Here is an 18,161-nt window from a genome sequence, read left to right as displayed (position 1 = left end):
ACATTGAAGATTATAGCTGAAGCTATTTGAAAGAAAGTAGATTATATTCTAAAAATTGGGATTTTCGACTGCAGGGTGGTTGTGAACATGAGCTATAACAATATACACAAAGCACACGGGCACAAGTCAGCCGTGACCTGGCTGCTGGGAGGGGTGGGTTTGCAGGGCCTCTTGGGTTCCTGGTCCAGATAATTACAATGTGTGGTTCATCGTAGTTGCCAAATAAATATAGGCCGAATGAATGTAATAGCTTTTCAAGGAACCCACCTAATGATTTTCAAAACTAATTGGAATATACATCTAACATGAATAGTTAAAATCTACATGTTTCCTCCAAAGCTGATTTAAGCCATTATATTCTAGCTCATCAAAAGCTGATTTAAGCCATTGTATTCTATCTCATCACATAGGAACTTGGATCCGGTTGTAATAGTTAATTTATCTGACCTTCTTTTACATAAATGAAGATATTAACAATCATGGCCTGATATAAGAGAAGCATGGGAGAGCCAGGAGATGGAGAACTGGTAATTGCACAAACACACCCATAGGTCTTATAAATAATGGGAAATCCAGCAAGTTTTTCGGAAACCCGGCATCAGTGTGTACTTACTTTGAGGGAGAGTGAGGAGTCTAGTCCCTGAATGGACAGTTACCCTTCCTGGCTGCTTGGTAGTGACTGTTCCTCGGGCCCCTCCCCTAAGCCCTTTCCCAGATGTGTGTAGGGACGGGAGGTACCAGACGAAAGCGCGCCAGTTGCTAATGACATCGATTCACCTATGCCATTGTATGCCATTGTGAGCGCATTTCGACACGCCTGGGCTGGGAAAAGCATTCCTTGGCCCTTACTGTGTATAAAGAAGAGTACAAGGTTTATTTCAGAGCTTAGGTTTCCACGTTAAAAGTGGAGCTGTGGCATGGAGACATCAAGGAGGAGACAGCCGTGCTTCTGGTTTGAGGTCCATGGATCCTTACAGAATGCAGACATGGATGCCAGGGTGCCAGGAATCTCTGAAATGGTAAGCCGCATTGGAGATGAGTATTTTCAGACATGATGGCCCTTTTTTGCTTTTTATATTTTGATTCTCAGAAGTGTCTTTGACTCAGAAAGAACACTGGATGTTTGAACGTTGATGTTAGCCACTGGTGCTGTACATAATTTATACCATTTTTGTCCTTACACGAGTGATCAGCATAGAGAGATCATTCCAGTGTAATAGCTGAGGCGGGTCCAGAGTGTTTGGTGATATAGGCAGCTTTCCTGGTAAATGGTGAAACTTTTAACCCAGTGGTGTCTGATGTGAGATGGTTCCATTACTGACTCTTCAGTGTGACAGTGGGTATGTCACATACCTTCTCTGGGCCCAAATTTCCCCATCTGTAAATTGAGGGTTTTAAACAACATAGTCTTTTGAGGGCCCTTTTACGTTTAAACTGAGCACCTATCTGTTTCGTGGCTTCGCCCTCCAGTCCCGGTGCTTCTCTTCCGCTGTAGTTCCTGTGATAGTATGAGCTGCCTGTCCCAGGAGCACTTTGCAGGAGCTCTGTGTTTTTCTAGAAATGTTCCAACCCTGGGAAGCTTGTAGAGCCCTTTTCTTATAAAATCTCAATGAATTCTAGATGTATGACACAAAATCCTGCTTTCATAATTTTACATCAAGGTTTATTTTTTATTGAAATTTGTTTTAATATATTTGCTCAATTCTGAGTAAAGGAATGTGAGATGGACCCAGTTCTCTACTTGTTGCTTATTAGCCTTACTCTGAGTAACATTAAAAAAAATACAGTTATTGATTTGAGAGAGAGACACACACACACATCGATTTGTTGTTGTTCCTGTTATTTATGCACTCATTGGTTGATTCTTGTATGTGCCCTGACCGAGGATTGAACCTGCAACTTGATGTATGGAGACAATACTCTAACCAACTGAGCTACGCTGCCAGGGCCTGAAGAAAATTTTGGGTAGAGGATGCTAATTCAAGTGTCTATGAAGGAAAGTTGCAGGGACTTTTAACACTCCTCAGACCATGAAATTAGGCTGGGTGCATTCCAGCCTGTGGCTGTAGGTATTTTGCATGTCATGATTAAGGGTTTACATAGGAGTCTGGGGACAGAGCCTGGAGCTAATTGCTACCCAAGTGGCTCTCAGATGATGTCTCTCTCTGATAAGATGGTCATTCAGAGCTGGAGAGGAATCGCCCGGGGCGGGGCTCGGGGCTGCCAGAGGACAAGCCTAAGGGGTGGTCAGCCCTGTGCTGGCTGCTGGTGGAAGACAGGAGAGGCCAGAGCAGGTGCAAGAAGGGCTGCATTGCACCTTTGCTGAAAGCTGGGAGTGAAGTAATAGCTGTCAGGTTTATTCTCTTTGGAAGCACAACATTCTTAGATCATGACGTTCCTAAATCCACCTAAGAAGCTGCATGTGTATATCACTATACATTCTTTGAAAACTCCTTCTCAGCGTGGTCTGATAACAATCAAGTTGTTTTTTATGCCGAAGTCAGTAGTCTGTGCAGACTTGCATTTCCGTAGATTTGCTGGAGTTCAGAAGTTTGAGCTGCCACTGAAGTATTGGCTGTGCAGAGGCGGGGTTTTCCGTCTCCAATGAGGCGCCTCCAGTCCCCGGAAAGCCTATCGTCTTTCACAGGGAGTGCTTGCTCTGTAATCCAAGCAATAGCCACGCAGCCCGTTTTATTGTTTGTGGAGTCCTGTGGATCCCAAGCGGCTACCAGCTGGGAAAGAGGGCAAGTGGGCGGCTCAGGATTCTGCGCTGGGCTGCGGCAAGTGAGCTGAACTCTGATTTCTCCTAAGTCACCTGTGCGGGTGAACTTGAAACTGGGCACCTGCATTGACGCTGAATCTCTTTATCCAGGCTGAGGAGTTCCTTCTGTCTGCCACAGGCGGCTGGCTCTCTGCCCTTGGGGAGAAAGATGCCTGGGAGAGGAGTAGGATTTCAGGTTGGGATGCTAGGCGCACACCGGGGAGCCAGAGTGCCTTGGTCCTGTGCTTCGCAAAGTCCTGACAAGTATTCCTGAAATGAACGCCCTGCTTGATTTTTAAAATTGTACTTTTATTTATTTTTATTTTATTTGGGGGAGAGCCGTGGCTATCCCTGGTCTAGAAACCAAGTAGCACAATGTGGCTGGAGTAAAAAAAAAAAATTTGTGTTTTTTTAACCCCTCATTTTCCTTTTCTTTGTAATTGGGTGCCTAAAGCCGGGCTTGACTCTCCACACTCAGTAAGTGGGAAGGAGCAGGCTCGTTAGAAGGACCTGGACCAATTTAAAAATACAAGCTTTTTGTTTGCGGGGCTATCCTTTGTCTCTAGTGGATTTTGGTGTGAAAGAAGATGAAAAAGGAAGGCTCTTCAGGTTCCTTCAGACTCAAGTCAAATTCAGGCTCTCTCTCACGTGCCGTAAGTTGGATAAATTTCTCCTCCTTGTCCAGGCAGACAAAGAGGCTGTTTCGCAGTGACGGAGAGCTCTCGGTCTGTGGGCGGCAGGTGGAAGCAGAGGATGAAAACTGGACCTACAGAACCCAGCCCAGAAAAGGTGACTTCATTCTTTTTTAATTTAAACATATTGTAGAAGTTGGCCATGTAGAATTCTTTGTTCCTAGCACCGACTTCCCTTCACCATCTTTGGCCTCATTCGGAGTTTTCAGTTGTTTTTGTATTGGAATTCGGTGTCAACCGTGCGTTACACACCTAAAATAAATGGGCTCTTCCAATGCGATTGAGTTTGAGATTGTGTCCCGCGGAGAAGGATAAAATAGCTGTTATTCGTCCTCAGCGCACTCCCCCCCCCCACCCCCATCAGACCTGTACGCTCATGTGACTGGTGAAAAGTTCAATAGTAAACCACCACCGCAGAAGGAATCTTTTGCTCTTACGCCAATTTGAGGTTAGGACATGGAGCTCTTTTGTGAAACTGCACTGAGGAAACTTTGGCAATCGTGGCTAGTCCCCTTGGCATCTTTTCATAGAAGACTGATGAATTATCTGAATGCTGGAATTAAACAGGTGTCGTTGGGGTGACAGCAAGGAAAATTAACACACGAAGGAAGGGTTTGGTCAAAAGGAGTTTTGGGGTTTCTTTCAAGTTTTTTTTCAGATCCACGTTGGTCTCTTTTCAGGGTTAGCATGTTTTGCCTTCTTTAAAGTGAAGAAAAGTATCAGTCCTGGTGGGAGAGAGGGAAATATTTCAGTATTTCTTAACACACCCCTATTTCATATTTAGAATTTGAGTTCTTCCTCTTAGAATGTTTGCCATAGGCTGGATTGTTAAGCTCTAAAATGGTTTCTCCATTCAGTGCTGTGGCAAAGCCCAGCAGGGGAGTGCTATTTAAGTATTACAAAGGAGCCCAGTCCAGACATTCCGCATGATTGTGTTTTCTCTGTTTATCACGTTTTCCCCGTGCCCAAAGAAGCCTCGCTGGAATCTTTCAGGGACCTGTTCTTTCCCTTCTTTGGGGAAACAAACCTGCTGAAATATGAGAGAATAAACTAAGTTAAATATGTACAGTAATTGTTTTTCAGAGACTGAGACTCAAACGCAGCCCTTCTTCCTGGATCCTGTGTGCTAAGTCATTTGTTCTTGTCTGTTCAACTATGGTACAAGGGCAACCAGCTAATGCTCTTTGAAGATCACAGTTGTTTATTGTGTCAAGGAGGTGGCCAACAGTGGTCCACTGATACTGAGCCTGAAAATGCAGGTTTTCAGTTCAGATGCTGTGTAATTGCCAGGCGCAGACAAGACATTTGTGCCTTCCATCTGGAGTCGTGTAGTTTAGTTAAGTCCGTGAACTTTACTTTTCTAAATCAGGCAGAGGCTGTGGTTTGGGTAAATGGACGGGTTACGATGATTGAAACAAACATGTTTGAAGGGTGGATCCAGTAGTGCTGTGGTTGCAAGAGGGTATAGTTTTGATTCCTTCGGACTTTGCCAAAGGTGGTTTTTTTTTTTTTTTTTTTTTATTACTTGTTTCAAATTAAATCAGCCACCGTCAAGGTTTTGTGAAAGATTGTGTACATGAGTATGTGGCTTTGGGATTTCTATCATAGATGCTTTCTCTCCGTTTACATTAATGGACCCAAGACACTGAATTTGCATGTGTTCATGTTAGTTGGGAAATGAAACAAATACTGTACATTTGACTTGTGAGAAATAAAGAAGTCATTGTAAAGAACAGGGGTGACTTGTGAAGGGAAGGGAGGACTTGTTTATGCAATAATACAAAAGATTCTGCCCTTTATCCCTTAATGTAATAGAGGACACAGTAGCCTGATGAAGATAAATGGAGGTGTAATACAGTGTGTAAATTGATGAGGTACTTAGAAATTATTGGGCAGGATAATATTATCATTTTTGACATAATGGAGTTAGGGGAAATCCTTAAAAAGCTGCCTATAGATCAACATTTACGATATTGTATTCTGTTTTCACGTTTGTCTTACAAAAGAAAATTGACTCCCAACTTTGACACACTGCCTCAGAGGCATGTTATAACAGTTGATCTTTATTCCACATAATTCTTTCCTTTGGAGGAATACAGAAATGACATTTGTTTATACTTGCAGATCAAAAGAGGAAAAATCCTAAAGAAAAATTATGCAGGATTGGAATTTTGTCTTAGGAGCATCAAACAAGCTAAAACTCTAGCAAGGATTAGCAGCCAGTGCTCAGCATGCCCGATGGCCATATTAGCATTTGGTTGCAAATAAATATATACTGAAGACATGTTGATCTACTGGGACTTGTATAGTATCCTTTCCTTCTTATAGATCTGTCTGCCCAGACCACAGCACCTGTATCTACTTTCCTTTCGGCCTACCCCCCAACCCCTGTACCTCATATGAACATTTTTTGGATTCATACAGGTTTCTAAAAACTTGCTTGCCCTCCGCCCCTCCCCCACATACACTACCCCGTCAAGCAGTGACAGCTAGAAGTAGGCCAGTGCAGCTTAACAAGTCAGCCTCCCCGCAGCAGTCGCCCTCCTCCCCCCACCCCCCGCAACCACGGGTTCTCTCTTCCTCCCACCCTCCATCCAGCCGCGGCTGCAAGGCCAGCCGGGGTGCCTGCCTGATCTCTCCCACTGGTTCCAGGTCACTTTGCGCAGTTATCCCACTGAATCTCTGCTATCGTTGTGGGTAGTATGTTGTGTTAAGGTATGCAATCATTTTATGAAACAGATCTTTCAACTTTTGTTAAAATCAAAGAAGTTCTTTTTATAGTGACTCTCCATGTTGGATTGCTCATCAAAAACATCAAAATAAAGTGTTTAAAGGATTACCCTTATGGATAGTTATCAGTACACAAACCTAGAGCTTTACAATTTAATGTTGTCATTTGTACTCAAGAAGCTAAGTGTAACATTACAGTTCTAGAGACTTCTTTGGAGAAACTTTTTATAAGAATATAATGCTACTCATAGGTATCTTTCCAATTATACTACTCTTCCTGAGCCTCAAAAGTACTATATTTTGCTGAGTATAATGCACACTTTTTGCCCAAACTTTTTGCATATGGTACACGGGTAGTACTGAGGATGGGCATTATACATGAGCAGCTCTAAAACCACAGGTGTGCATTATACACTGCAAAATACTAGGAGATACATACTGATATGTCCAAGCAATTGCAAGTGAACACCTGTCTGTTTACTTTTGTTCCAGCAAATGGCACTTTTCAAAACTCTCTTACATTGACATCTGTACTCAAGAAGGTAAAAATGAATTGAGTAAACAACAATGATCAGTTCTCACATTCTTAGGGAGTGTGACATGACCCACTATAATAGCAGATGATGTTTTGACTTAGCCATAAAAATCAAGGGTGTGAGTATGTATCTTCTTGGATATTAAAGTTAGTGAATCATGAGCTATTTTGTTAGGTGCCTGTGCAGTAAAAAAGCAGAGGTCAGTTGTAGATGAGACAATGTGTAGCTTTTCATGTGGATTTGTAAGAGCACGTATTGAAGGAATTTTTCCTGAAAAGTATGTGTGAGACACACAGAAATATAACATACAGACTCTAAAGTAATGAAGCCCATACCTTAATGGAGAAGATAGGTAAGGGGGAATTAAGGAAAAAATGCAGGATAATTGTGGAAAATGGTAAAAATGAATGGCTTAGATGAGAAGGTTGAGATAAAGCTGTAATACTTGGAGCATTTTCATGTTTTGTATGGTCTTTTGGCTGTTAGCTTTGGTTTAAACAATATTTAAGGAGCTCTTGCTTTGTTTTTAACATTGTGGGAGGATTTCCAGGGAAACTGGTAGCTAATAGAATTTATTCTGTGCTCCCCCAGGCTTTCTCACTTCTCCTTTTCTTGTGAACTAAAACCAGAAGAGGTGGAATAATAATGGAGTGCCCTCCCATTGGGCAGAGCATGTTTTGTTGTGGTCTCAGCCCTGTGTTCAGCTGGGCAGAGGCATGATTGATGATTGGGGTATTGACAGGTAGCAGATAGAGAGGGTAACTGACATGCAAAGCCTCAATTTAAACAATGCTCTCACTGTCTTCTTCTGGACTTTATCATATATATATTCACATTACCAAATTTGAATTATTTGAATTTCAGTTCCTTCCCTTCCCATGGACTACAGAAAGGGCCAGAATGGCCTTACTAGGGATCAAGGGTAATGGATAATCCATACACGAGGCAATCGATTATTGAAGATGGGGATTTGGTTATATTTAAAGTAACTTCATTCCAATGTCCTCCCTAATAAAATTATTGCAGAAAACAGGATCCATGCACATAATTAGATTAGCAATGACTTCAGATATTACAGTGGAGAAAAATGGCATGGAAGACCAAACACAGCAAGGTCAAGATCCTGCTTCTTTGTAAACAGCTGTGATTTATTTTTTATAATAAAAATCTTTAAAATTATAGGAATTATGAACACTTTCATCATAGCATTAAAGAAACCTAAAAAATATTGGTAAATAATATCAAGGCATAACACCAAATTTGAGAGTAAAACTAGATAAATGAGTAATATTTATTTTGAGGGTTACTATATACGTTGGAATAATAGCTAAATGGAGTTTATCTCAGTGTCTTAATAAAAGAGGTTAAGAAGAATATTATCAGTGAATGTAATGTTTCCCTGCATTCTTTCTACTGAAGTTGACATTCTGTGAAAGAGGCAAACAGTGAGTGCCACTTAATATTTTATCTGGTTCATTGGGACTGCTCTTTTGACCTTTGATTATTTTTTCTTTTGAAGTTGGGAATCTCTGTTGTCTCACTGCCTTGCTTTGTTGCAAAAATGATTTCATTTGTTATTAAATTGGTGAAGCTCTATTGAAATGATGTCTTATGTAATACTCATTTACTTATTTTAAAAAGTTTGTGGATTTGAGAACTAGACATACTTAGATTACTAAAATATCATAAAGTGATAAAAGAAGTAACTTACTGTCAGAGCTTAATTTTGGAAGTGAGCACCTGTGTTCTTTTCTATTACAATGTCTGCACTGGGTTTTGGAAACATCTTTGAAATTGTTCTTTTCAAACAGTTATTTTTTAAAAATACTTTAAAAATCCCTATGTATTAATTTGGGTTAATTTTCATAAGTCTCTTGCAGCTGTTATAAAATGTGTTACATTTTCTTGAAGTTTCAAGGGTTTTGGTTTAACTATAATGTTTTCTATCAAATTAAACTGTTTTAAACTACAGTATTTTCTTTTTGAAAAAAGATTTTATTTTTAGAGAGGAAGGGAGAAAGAGAGGGAGACAAACATCCATTGGTCGCCTCTTGCACACCCCCAACTGGCAGGCTGGCCTGCAACCCAGGCACGTGCCCTGCCTGGGAATCACACCAGGGACCTTTCAGTTTTCTGGATGACACCCGACCCACTGAGCCACACCAGCCAGGGCACACAGGACAGTATTTTCTATGAAATACATCACGTCACTTGAGTCTTGTCAGTTTTATCTGCTCAAAGCCTGTTGGGTCTGCTCAAGCTTGTCCATGGAACTACGGCTCAGGCCCTCCTCGGCTTCTACCTTCTGAATGCTCTTCTTTCCTGTTGTCTTTGCTCGTGCCCTCCTTTGAGCCATCCTCGCGTCCACAGTGCGGTCAGAGCAATCTTCCTCAACTGCGCATACTACAGTCGGGTCACTCCTCCGTGGCGCCTCGTTGCCTACGGAGTGAAGTCCGGATGAAACCCTGCTCCGTCAGACTCCTGTCCTGTGCCCTTTTTAACAGACGGACCCATTGCTCTGTCACAGCTCCAGAACTTTCCATTTCCCATCCCCTGTCTTTCACATTTCCTGTGCCAGGATGCTCCAGTGCCCTCCTCTGCCTGTTGACTTTCTGTTTAGCCTTCTCAACTCCCTGTGAAGCTCTATGAAGCCTTCCCTCACCCCTAAGGGCAACGCTGATTACTCCCTTCTCTATTTTATTTCTCTGCCTTCTACATACCGCAGTAATTGCTTTTATCATACGCTAGATTATATTTATTTGTTTACTTGTCTGTGTCTTTAGCTAGACTGTGACCTCTTTTAGGACAGAGACCAAGTCTTATTTATCTTTTCTTATCCCCCAGGCTAAGTTCTGAATAAATGTTTGCTGACTGGGTGAGCATAACTCACCTGGGGCACTGTTCACAGTGCTGTTTGCGCAGGCCAATGGGCCAAACAAATACTCTCTGAGTTTGCTTAAAGCGCACACATTCTAGGTCGCACCATGTTCTTACTTTGTTGATTATACTGATGAATGTAATCTTACAAGTGCTCCCAACTCTGAACTTTTTTGAGTGTAGCAAGAGAGAGTTTGTGGGCACACATATATATATTTTTTATCCTCACCCAAGGACATTTTTTCTCATTGCTTTTGGAGAGAGAGGAAGGGAGGCGGACAGAGAGAGAAACATCAGTTGCCTTTTCATACATGCCCTAATGGGGGACAAACCCACAACCTAGGTATGCGCCCCAACTGGGAATTGACACTCAACCAACTGAGCCACACTGGCCAGGGCAGGCACGTAATGCTGGTGGCAGTTTGCTGTTGCCTGTTGCTCCACTGAAGTTGTGCCTGTAGCAAGGACTTTGTAGAAATAGTTGATCGTGATAGTTTTGCCCATTAGTAAAGCTCACTAAGTGAACAGAGAGAAGGATGGGATGGGCAAGGCTCAGAGGCAGCTCAGTGCTACTGCAGTCTTGTCTTAAGCAGCACCCCTGCTTTATCCTTACCCACCCACCACCACCCCGAGCCCCATTGCAGGTGAGGCTGAACTGGACACAGGAGCCTCAGTGATCCTGTAGAACATCAAACATAAGTCATGTTGTGTAACTTCATTGCTTAAATCCCTTCACTGGCTTTCCTACTCAGACAGTTTAAATACTACAGTCTTTACTATGATGTACAAGGTCCTACCTGATCTGCCTCTGTCACCCCATTGCTTCCCTTGTCTGAGCGCCTTTGCCTGCCTCTCACTGTCCTCTCAGTCTCGTTGCTGCTTCTGGAATATGCCCAGCAACTTGACCTTCCCTCCACCTAGGATCCCAGCTGTTCACGTGTTCTCTCCCTGACTGTCCCTGAATCTCATTTACTGGATTCATTCCCAGGATCGGGTGCATGTCATGGGTTCTTGGGTTCTGCGAGCCTCCAGTGTTCGGTAGACTTTATGGAAAGCAACACCTTGTGAAAGCCACCAGGAGAAGCAAGCCTCTCTCTGATGGAAGGCAACAGTGGCTTGACCTGAGAGTGACCTGGGACAGAGAGCCTTCCCTAGAGCAGGCACTCATTAAGGGCGGTGCATTGGGGGTGACCACCCTGCCATTTTCCTGGCCTCCTATTTTAGAAAAAAGCTATGTTGAAGGCAGTAATGGGTGGAAGATAATGGAGGAAGGTGGCAATCAGCTGGAGGAAGAGGAGGGGATGAGTCCTCAGGGGAGAAGAGATGATGAGTCTCCATACTTCTCTGGTCTGCCTTCCCTTTGCCAACAGTTTTCTGATCCTGTCTCCCAACTCAATAAAGTTACGGTCGTCTCCTGGGAGTCAAGGTTCTGAATACGCTGCTTGCACAACTAATTGTGCACTTGTAATAATTTAGGTCTGTTTGTTTTTAAGACATAGCTAAATAAAGTTTCTGTACATGGTTGGAAAAGGCATGGGCAAGGATGAAAACTAGTTTATTAACTGGTTAAAATAGCTTTAGTGATACAAGTAAACTGTCAGATTTGGGTTCCATATAGCTTTATCTTTCTCTAAGAAAAAGCCCATTTATAAGTGAAAGCCACAGGCAGTTGAGATTTTAATGAACTGTATCACCTGATTTTTGTCTTTTGAATAAACTTTGAAAGAAGAGTGAGAATAACTATATTTTATTGTTGGTACAGTTCCCTTGCCTCTATTCCCGAAGGTTCTCTTTCACTTTGTAATTCTAAACGCCTCAGCTAAAGTAGAAGCTGGGTATCTGGTGTTTCTGGATTACATTTGGAGATAAACCAGAATTCTTACCTGAACAGGTGTGTATTGCTTAAGTCTGGATTGGTTTGGGATTCTTTTACAAAGCACACAAAAGACAATTTGTGAATTTCTCTTCGTGGGTGGTTGTGGCTGGTACTTGGCATGGTTGCTGTGGTTATCTCCTGGTAGTTATTTATTTACATAATCTTTTCACCAATAGAAAGTACGTAGAGTGCTTTGACTTCCTGGAAAAAGAACTTTGATTGTTACTTTAAATTAATTTTACTGCAGAGTTAATCAACACACTCTATTCCTACTACATAGAAAGATCTTTTAACTACTTTTTTCCCATGCTAGTTTTCCAAGTCCAATTTTTTGACCTTAAGCATGAATGCCTGAATGTTGTTCTGTTGAGACACCTTGTTGCATTTTGTGGTGTTCTTGTGCTATTGATGCTTTATGAAACTGGAGAGGTTGGGATTTCTCTTCTATAACATTCCTTTGGGTCATCAGACCTTGATTACATCCTACACACTGGGATATGTGTCAGTTGATACAGTCATCTGTGTTCTTATGTCAGTGTAGCCAGGGGAAGATTATGTAACTGACTTTTGAGGATATGTTTCAATTCTAATAAAGATTTGACCAAAAAATCCAATTAGTAAATTTTCCTCTAGTTTCTGAGAAGGTTGAGTTAAGTTTCTGTACAACAAATGCTTGTTTGGAATGGGAGAAATCTTTTAGAGCAGATCGATAGTGTGACTGTTTAGGGTTTTACAGTGCCCAAGAAGTTTAATTGTTTTTGGATTTTTAAGTCAGTGACTTTTGAAAGTTTGCCTGGGTCTGGATTAATAAATATACTATATTTGTTCATAGCCCACACAATGTGTACACACACACACACACTTATACATATACACACAAATATAATAAGTCCTCATTTAACATCATCGATAGATTATTGGAAACTGCAACTTCAAGTAAAATGACATATAAGGGAACATATTTTACCATAGACTAGTTGATATAAATGAGTCGAGTACCGACGGCATGTTTCTATTCACAAAAATACATCACCAAATATCTAAATAAAGACCCAAAACTCTTCTAATATTAAACATTGACATGTGAATGCTACATACATTGAAGAAATTTGGATAAAAACAAGAAAGAGAATGATTTTCTAACCTGCTGATTCCAGGTCAGGGTCATGGTGGCTGGAGCTAATCCCAGCAGCTCAGGGAGCAAGGCAGGCACCTGTGCTGGTCAGGACGCCCCTCCAGCAGAGGGCATGCGCCCCCACCCCCGCCCCCCAACTGGGTTAAGATTGACACTCCATCCAGTTCACTTCCTGTGCTGCACAACGTTGGGGTGTGGGAGGAAACTGGAGGGCCTGAGAAAACCCACACAAACATGAGAAGGTCCAGGGAGAATGCGCAAACTTTGCACAAACAGCGGCCCTGCCTAGGAATTGATCTTTTTTCCCCCTCATCAACATTATAGCAAAATGACATAGAATGAGATGAGGTTATTTGAGGACCTGTTGCATGTAAAACAAAACAAAAGCCTTGTGAAAGTAACTACCTTTACTGCACGTCTACATGTGATACTCTTAATTTTTTCTCCTTTTTAGTTTTATTAGACAAAAAAGGTCAATTGCGACCAAAAGTGGTTTTATACCTCCCTGTTAGGTCATGGCCTTCAGTTGGCAAAATTGGTGCTTTCCGTAGACTTCACTTCTTTTGGTAGCGTTTTACTATGCTGGATGCCACATGGCTCCTTCACAGTCTTTAGAAGTTACAAAACTGACGACCTTTCTGTGGGTAGTCCACTGTCATGTCAATGTGGTAGAAAGGCCTCGCACACCAGAAATATCTTGAGAGGCAATGTGGATTAGGGGTGCATCTCAGAGAATCATCTAGTCTGAGAACTAAGGACAGTGAGCGCCTAACCATTCATTCACCATGTCAGTCCTCGGCCGGGTTTCCTCTGCGCTCCCAGCCCGGGACCACGACAGTGGATGAAGGGAAATGCCAGGAAATCAGCAGGCAGGACCGAGCCACCTGCAGCATGCGCCTCGCTCCTGCTGGAGCACAGTGGCGCGGAGCCTCCCTAATGCGCTTGGAGGGCTGCTTGCACCTGCTCACCGACCCAAGGGAAAGCTCGTGAATTGCATTGTGTGTCGAATTTCTGCCCAGTTCTGGAGATTTCTCTGTCATTATGCTTACCAATCTACTGTTTATTCCCCAAAGGACAAAAATTAGTTGAGAAGTTCAGTCCATTTAACTTTACTTTCACATTGTTGGACTCTAGCCTGTGTGTATCAGGGATCCTATCTGAACTGGAAGAAAAGCTGTTTTTGTTTTTTTTTAAACAAAGTTATTGTAAAAAAGTGATGATTGGTTAGAAATGCTTTTTTGAATTGTGATCATATTAGTTTATAGAAATGTTAGAAGAATATGCCTTTCATTTATTTGCATTTCCATATAATGGAAGTGTGCCTCATTCGTCTTTCAGAATTTTAAAATATTTCAAAAAATTTTGTTGTATTTACAAAAACCTTTCTAAAGTATACTCTGCAGATAGGGTCTTGCTTGCAGGCCTTGTTTTATCCCCTTGCTTCACCCAGTAGTCACATGTGTAAGGTCCCATTTCATTTTTTGGCAGTCCTGTGGGGTGGGGAGGCCAGGTGGCATTGTCTCCTTTTGTGGTGAGAAAGCAGCCTCTGAAAGGTTAAGTGACTACTTGCCTAAAGCCATATAGACATAACAGTATAGGTTGGATTTGAATGCACTTTTTGTGATGTAGTCCCACACTCTCTGTAAGATACTGTGCGGCATCTCTACCGTCCTCAGGGCACAATCAAATCTTGCTTTGATGCCGCGGTGTCATCAAAATCCTGTTTTGATGCCTTGGAGATGCGTAAGGATCTTTGCCTTGGTGGGAAGTGGGTCTCCTTGGCTGCCTCTTGTCCCGCTTGTGCCGTTGGCTGGGAGCTTTACCTTTTCACCTGTGTAGCTATGCCTGCCTCCTGCAGTCCCCACCACTCTCTGGCACGGTGTTTCTAATTTGTTAGCTTGTGCAGAGGCTCTGGGCAATCCCAATTTATTACCACAGTGTTGACGGGAAGATTATAATGAGATCCTGAGCCACAACCCTGGGAGCGATGCTATCTGGCCAGAGACCGTTTTGACTTATTGGCCATATTTTGAATGGTTGGTCTGTCACAAAAGTGATCCCTCGATGAATGGGATGTTACTGTCCTGTGCAAGTATGGGATTTTTGTTGTTTTTTTTTTTAAATGTTATCCACTGTTGGCTTTTCTTTTTAGTCAGGTCAGATAGAGAACATGTTAGCATTAATGTTACAGAATTGTGACTACATGTGGACTTCCCCGTTCTTTTTGTAAATGTTAACTTTTAACACAACAGTCGGAGTTTTCAAGTGGGATTACTGCCTTGTTTCACTTACTAAGCATGTATAACTTTTAAGGTTTGATTTCACCAAGCACTTTCTCTAATAACTTGTTAAGTTTTCACTCTCTCTCTTCTCTCCCCTTCTCTCCATCTGATGTTTCGACACCAAATATATTTTCTTGTTTTTCATATGGGTGAAGTTGCCTCCTCGTATCTTCAATTTCATATTTTTCTTCACATTATCTGCTTATAGAAAAAGTTCAGAAGTTGTGAAGATAAGGCATATTTCTCAAATAATTTATAGTATCTAAAACCAATTCTACTCACTAATACTTTGGACCAAACACTTTAAATGACATTTGATCTTCATTAATACAAATGGGAATTATATATAATGTGACTGAAAAAGCAGATTGGACTCTCTGCCTTTTTTTGTGAATTTTTTAATAAACTGCTGTCTCCCCAGATTCAGAATTATCATGATCTTTTAATAGTTTCTGCTGAAATGCCGCAGTCCCCATTTGTATCCTAGGCCTGTAGTAATTGCTCAATGAATACTTTGATTTACACACAGGAAAGCTGCAAAAATGTTTGGATATAATTTGAATAAATTGAAAGTAGAGATTAAAAATATCTTTTAAATTTTCTTATTGTATTTTTTCCATGTCCGTTTAGCTCCCTCATACTCCTGCCCCTCCCCCCAGTTACAACTCTGTTGTCCACGTCCATGAGTCCTTTTTCCTTTTTGCTCTATTTCTCAACCCCCTAACTCCCCCGCCCCCGTAGCGGCCATCTTGCTCTCTACCAAAAATATTTTTTTTCTGTGACACAAGAAATGAGGCTTAGAGAAAAGCAACAATTTCAAAAAGCACTGTTACCTTTTCTCTTCCCCAAACATTCTCTAATGTTTGACGCTCAGTCCTGATATCAAAAGCTTTTGATACCCAAAATGTACTCTCTGTTTTGGATGTAAAAATCTCAGAGATGATGACAGTTGTAAAGATGTCTTTTTTTTTTTTTCTAGGTGAAGCAAATTTCAAAGGATTCTGTTTTGTGTATACCTCATTAGAGAAATCAACTTTAGCTGTTACATAGAGAGAGAGCTTATTGAAGCAATGCCCACATACTTTTCTCTCGGTGCCATTTGAGAGCACTTAAGTATATACTTGGATATTGTCCCTAAATTGGAGCTATGAAGGGATCCAAGTGGCGTTTCCTTAACAAAACAAGGCTAACTCGTTAGGGCTGGAAGGACCCTCAGAGAGAGCCCTGTCTGGTGTCTTGTGTGACAGGGGAGAAGCAGGGATCCAGGGAGGTGAGTTAGGCCTTGCTTAAGGCCTCCCAACTGAGAGTGGCCCAGTTAGGCTGTGCAAGGGCCTTTCCTTTCTCTTCTCTCAAATGGTATTGAGATTGTGTTCATTTTTATTAGTCTCTGTAATTTTGACATTCCTGACTGCCCTGTGAAGGTCAAGTGACAGATTCCTTTGCTGACCTTTCAGAGCAGGTTTGGGAAGCTTTTCATTCACTCTGTGTCACACAGACGTTTTCTAAATAGATGTGCCTAAGACAGGCAACTTACTAATGAGAGCAAAGGCAGAGAGGGACATTGAGCCTGGAAACAGGCTCTCTGGTGTCACTTTGATTCCACTCACAAAAGCAAAATTCACTCAGCTTTCAAAGAATCGAAGGGAAAAAAAAAACAAAACCCCCCAAAACAAACAGAAAACCCTAAGGGCCCAAGGCTGCAGCCTTTCTTTTGTAGGAGCTGAAGCCCTTAGAGACAGTGGAATAACTTAATGGAGCTCTCAAAAGCACACCTGCCTCAAGAGCAGTAAGTGCATTTTCAAACTTTAAGCATAATGTTCTCTTTTTGACATGTAGCTTCTTTTTTTTTCCTTTTGAGAGGCTGTAGATTTATTATCATTAATAGCTGAATTTGCAGAGATGCATTAAATAAAAATTGAACGAAAATGCCAGCCATTACCATCGACACAATTGTAGACTTTTATTAGAACTTAACTGATGTTAAGCAAGGGGGTGTGTGTGTGTATGAGAGAGAGAGAGAGAGACAGAGAGAGAGAGAGAGATTGAGAAAGAGAGAAGAGAGTGAGGGGGGAAAGGGAAAGAAGAGAGGAAGAGGTAAAACAAAAATGAAAAAGGAAAAGGCTCAGATCTGTTTGGCATCAAAGAGGAGGATCCGAAAAGAGCTGTTCCTGTGGAGAGCTCTGTTCCCTGTGGCCCTTGTAACTCTGTGATTATCATGCGCCGTGGCAAGACGCCTCCCTGAAATTGGTCTGCCAAATTGAAGAATCATTTTCTTGCTTATTTTTAAACTGCTAAGAACAGGGAAAAAGCCTGAATGAGCCTAAATGCTGTGGTTTCCTCAAACCATTATTGTTGTAAATCCTACGGGTCCTGAAATAACTCGCTGTGCCTGGGAAGCTTCAAACTGCCTGGCTGCTCAGAAGGAAGACTTGGAAGTTGAAAGGGAAATGATCAGCGCCTTTCTTTAAGCGTTGTCACCAAGGTTGAAGTGGGTCAAAAGCTGGAGAACGTGGTGATGTCAGAAATAAACTACCTTTTTATGGAAATTCCCTAGTTCTCTACAGAGCTTTGTGTTTTTCAAATATAGAATTGGCTTAAGCATAAAATAGTTTAAATTTATAAATCTAATGTAAGTTTAATATTAGAATAATAAACAATTGTCAGGAGCTTGGGCACTTCTTGTGTGTCTTCCTTTTAACTTCTTTTTGCTTGGTGATTCAAAGTCACTATAGGTCAGTTACTCTCTCTGGTTATGAGCTCATGTTTTATTAACAAGTAGATTGTGGCACAGCTTGTGTTGCTCCTGGTTGGCTGGCTCATGATCCTGAGCAATGCTGATCTGTAGACTGACTTCTCTTCAGAGTGGTTTAGGATGGGGGTTTTGGGGGTGGAACAGTTGTACCTGTTTCTATAGCTGAAGGTTGGTTATTGTTTTAGGTTCCTTAGATTACACAGACATTTAGAAGAAAATAATACAAATGACCTGTTTATTTTAGGTTAGTAGCTTTTTTGTTGGGGAGAGGACTGCTGTTGGTATGGTCTATTAGGAGTCAGTTCCTGAAGGAACACAGTGATGGAAGATACAGCATGAAAGAATAGGAGGTTCTTACATTTTTTTAGATGTAAAACTTTCTTTATGCATAGACAACATGATGGTGGATATTGAAAACTTTAGGGAATGCCCCTAAAAAGCAGGGGTGCAGAATATGAGAGCAGCATAGAAAAACCAATTGTATTTCTCTATATTAACACCAAATAATTAGAAAATGAAA

At 41.6% G+C, this 18,161-nt stretch overlaps 1 protein-coding gene across 2 annotated transcripts in view; it reads left to right on the top strand.

The window, feature by feature from the left end:
• The first annotated feature begins 2,744 nt into the window (after positions 1-2,744).
• The window catches only part of NHSL1 (NHS like 1), a 119,800-nt gene continuing 104,383 nt past the window's right edge, over positions 2,745-18,161 (top strand). For both annotated transcript variants that reach the window (XM_054570028.1, XM_054570027.1), the window contains exon 1: positions 2,745-3,550. In XM_054570028.1, the coding sequence (XP_054426003.1) occupies positions 3,349-3,550 (202 nt within the window). In that variant the 5' untranslated portion in view covers positions 2,745-3,348. The remainder of the gene's footprint in view (positions 3,551-18,161) is intronic.

Source organism: Pteronotus mesoamericanus, unplaced genomic scaffold (genome assembly GCF_021234165.1).
Source record: "Pteronotus mesoamericanus isolate MK-2021 breed Mesoamerican mustached bat unplaced genomic scaffold, CSHL_Meso_final contig_20, whole genome shotgun sequence".
In the NCBI taxonomy this organism is placed as follows: Eukaryota; Metazoa; Chordata; class Mammalia; order Chiroptera; family Mormoopidae; genus Pteronotus; species Pteronotus mesoamericanus.
The sequence above is the reverse complement of the archived record's forward strand: the minus strand, read 5'-3'. Positions and strand labels throughout refer to the sequence as shown.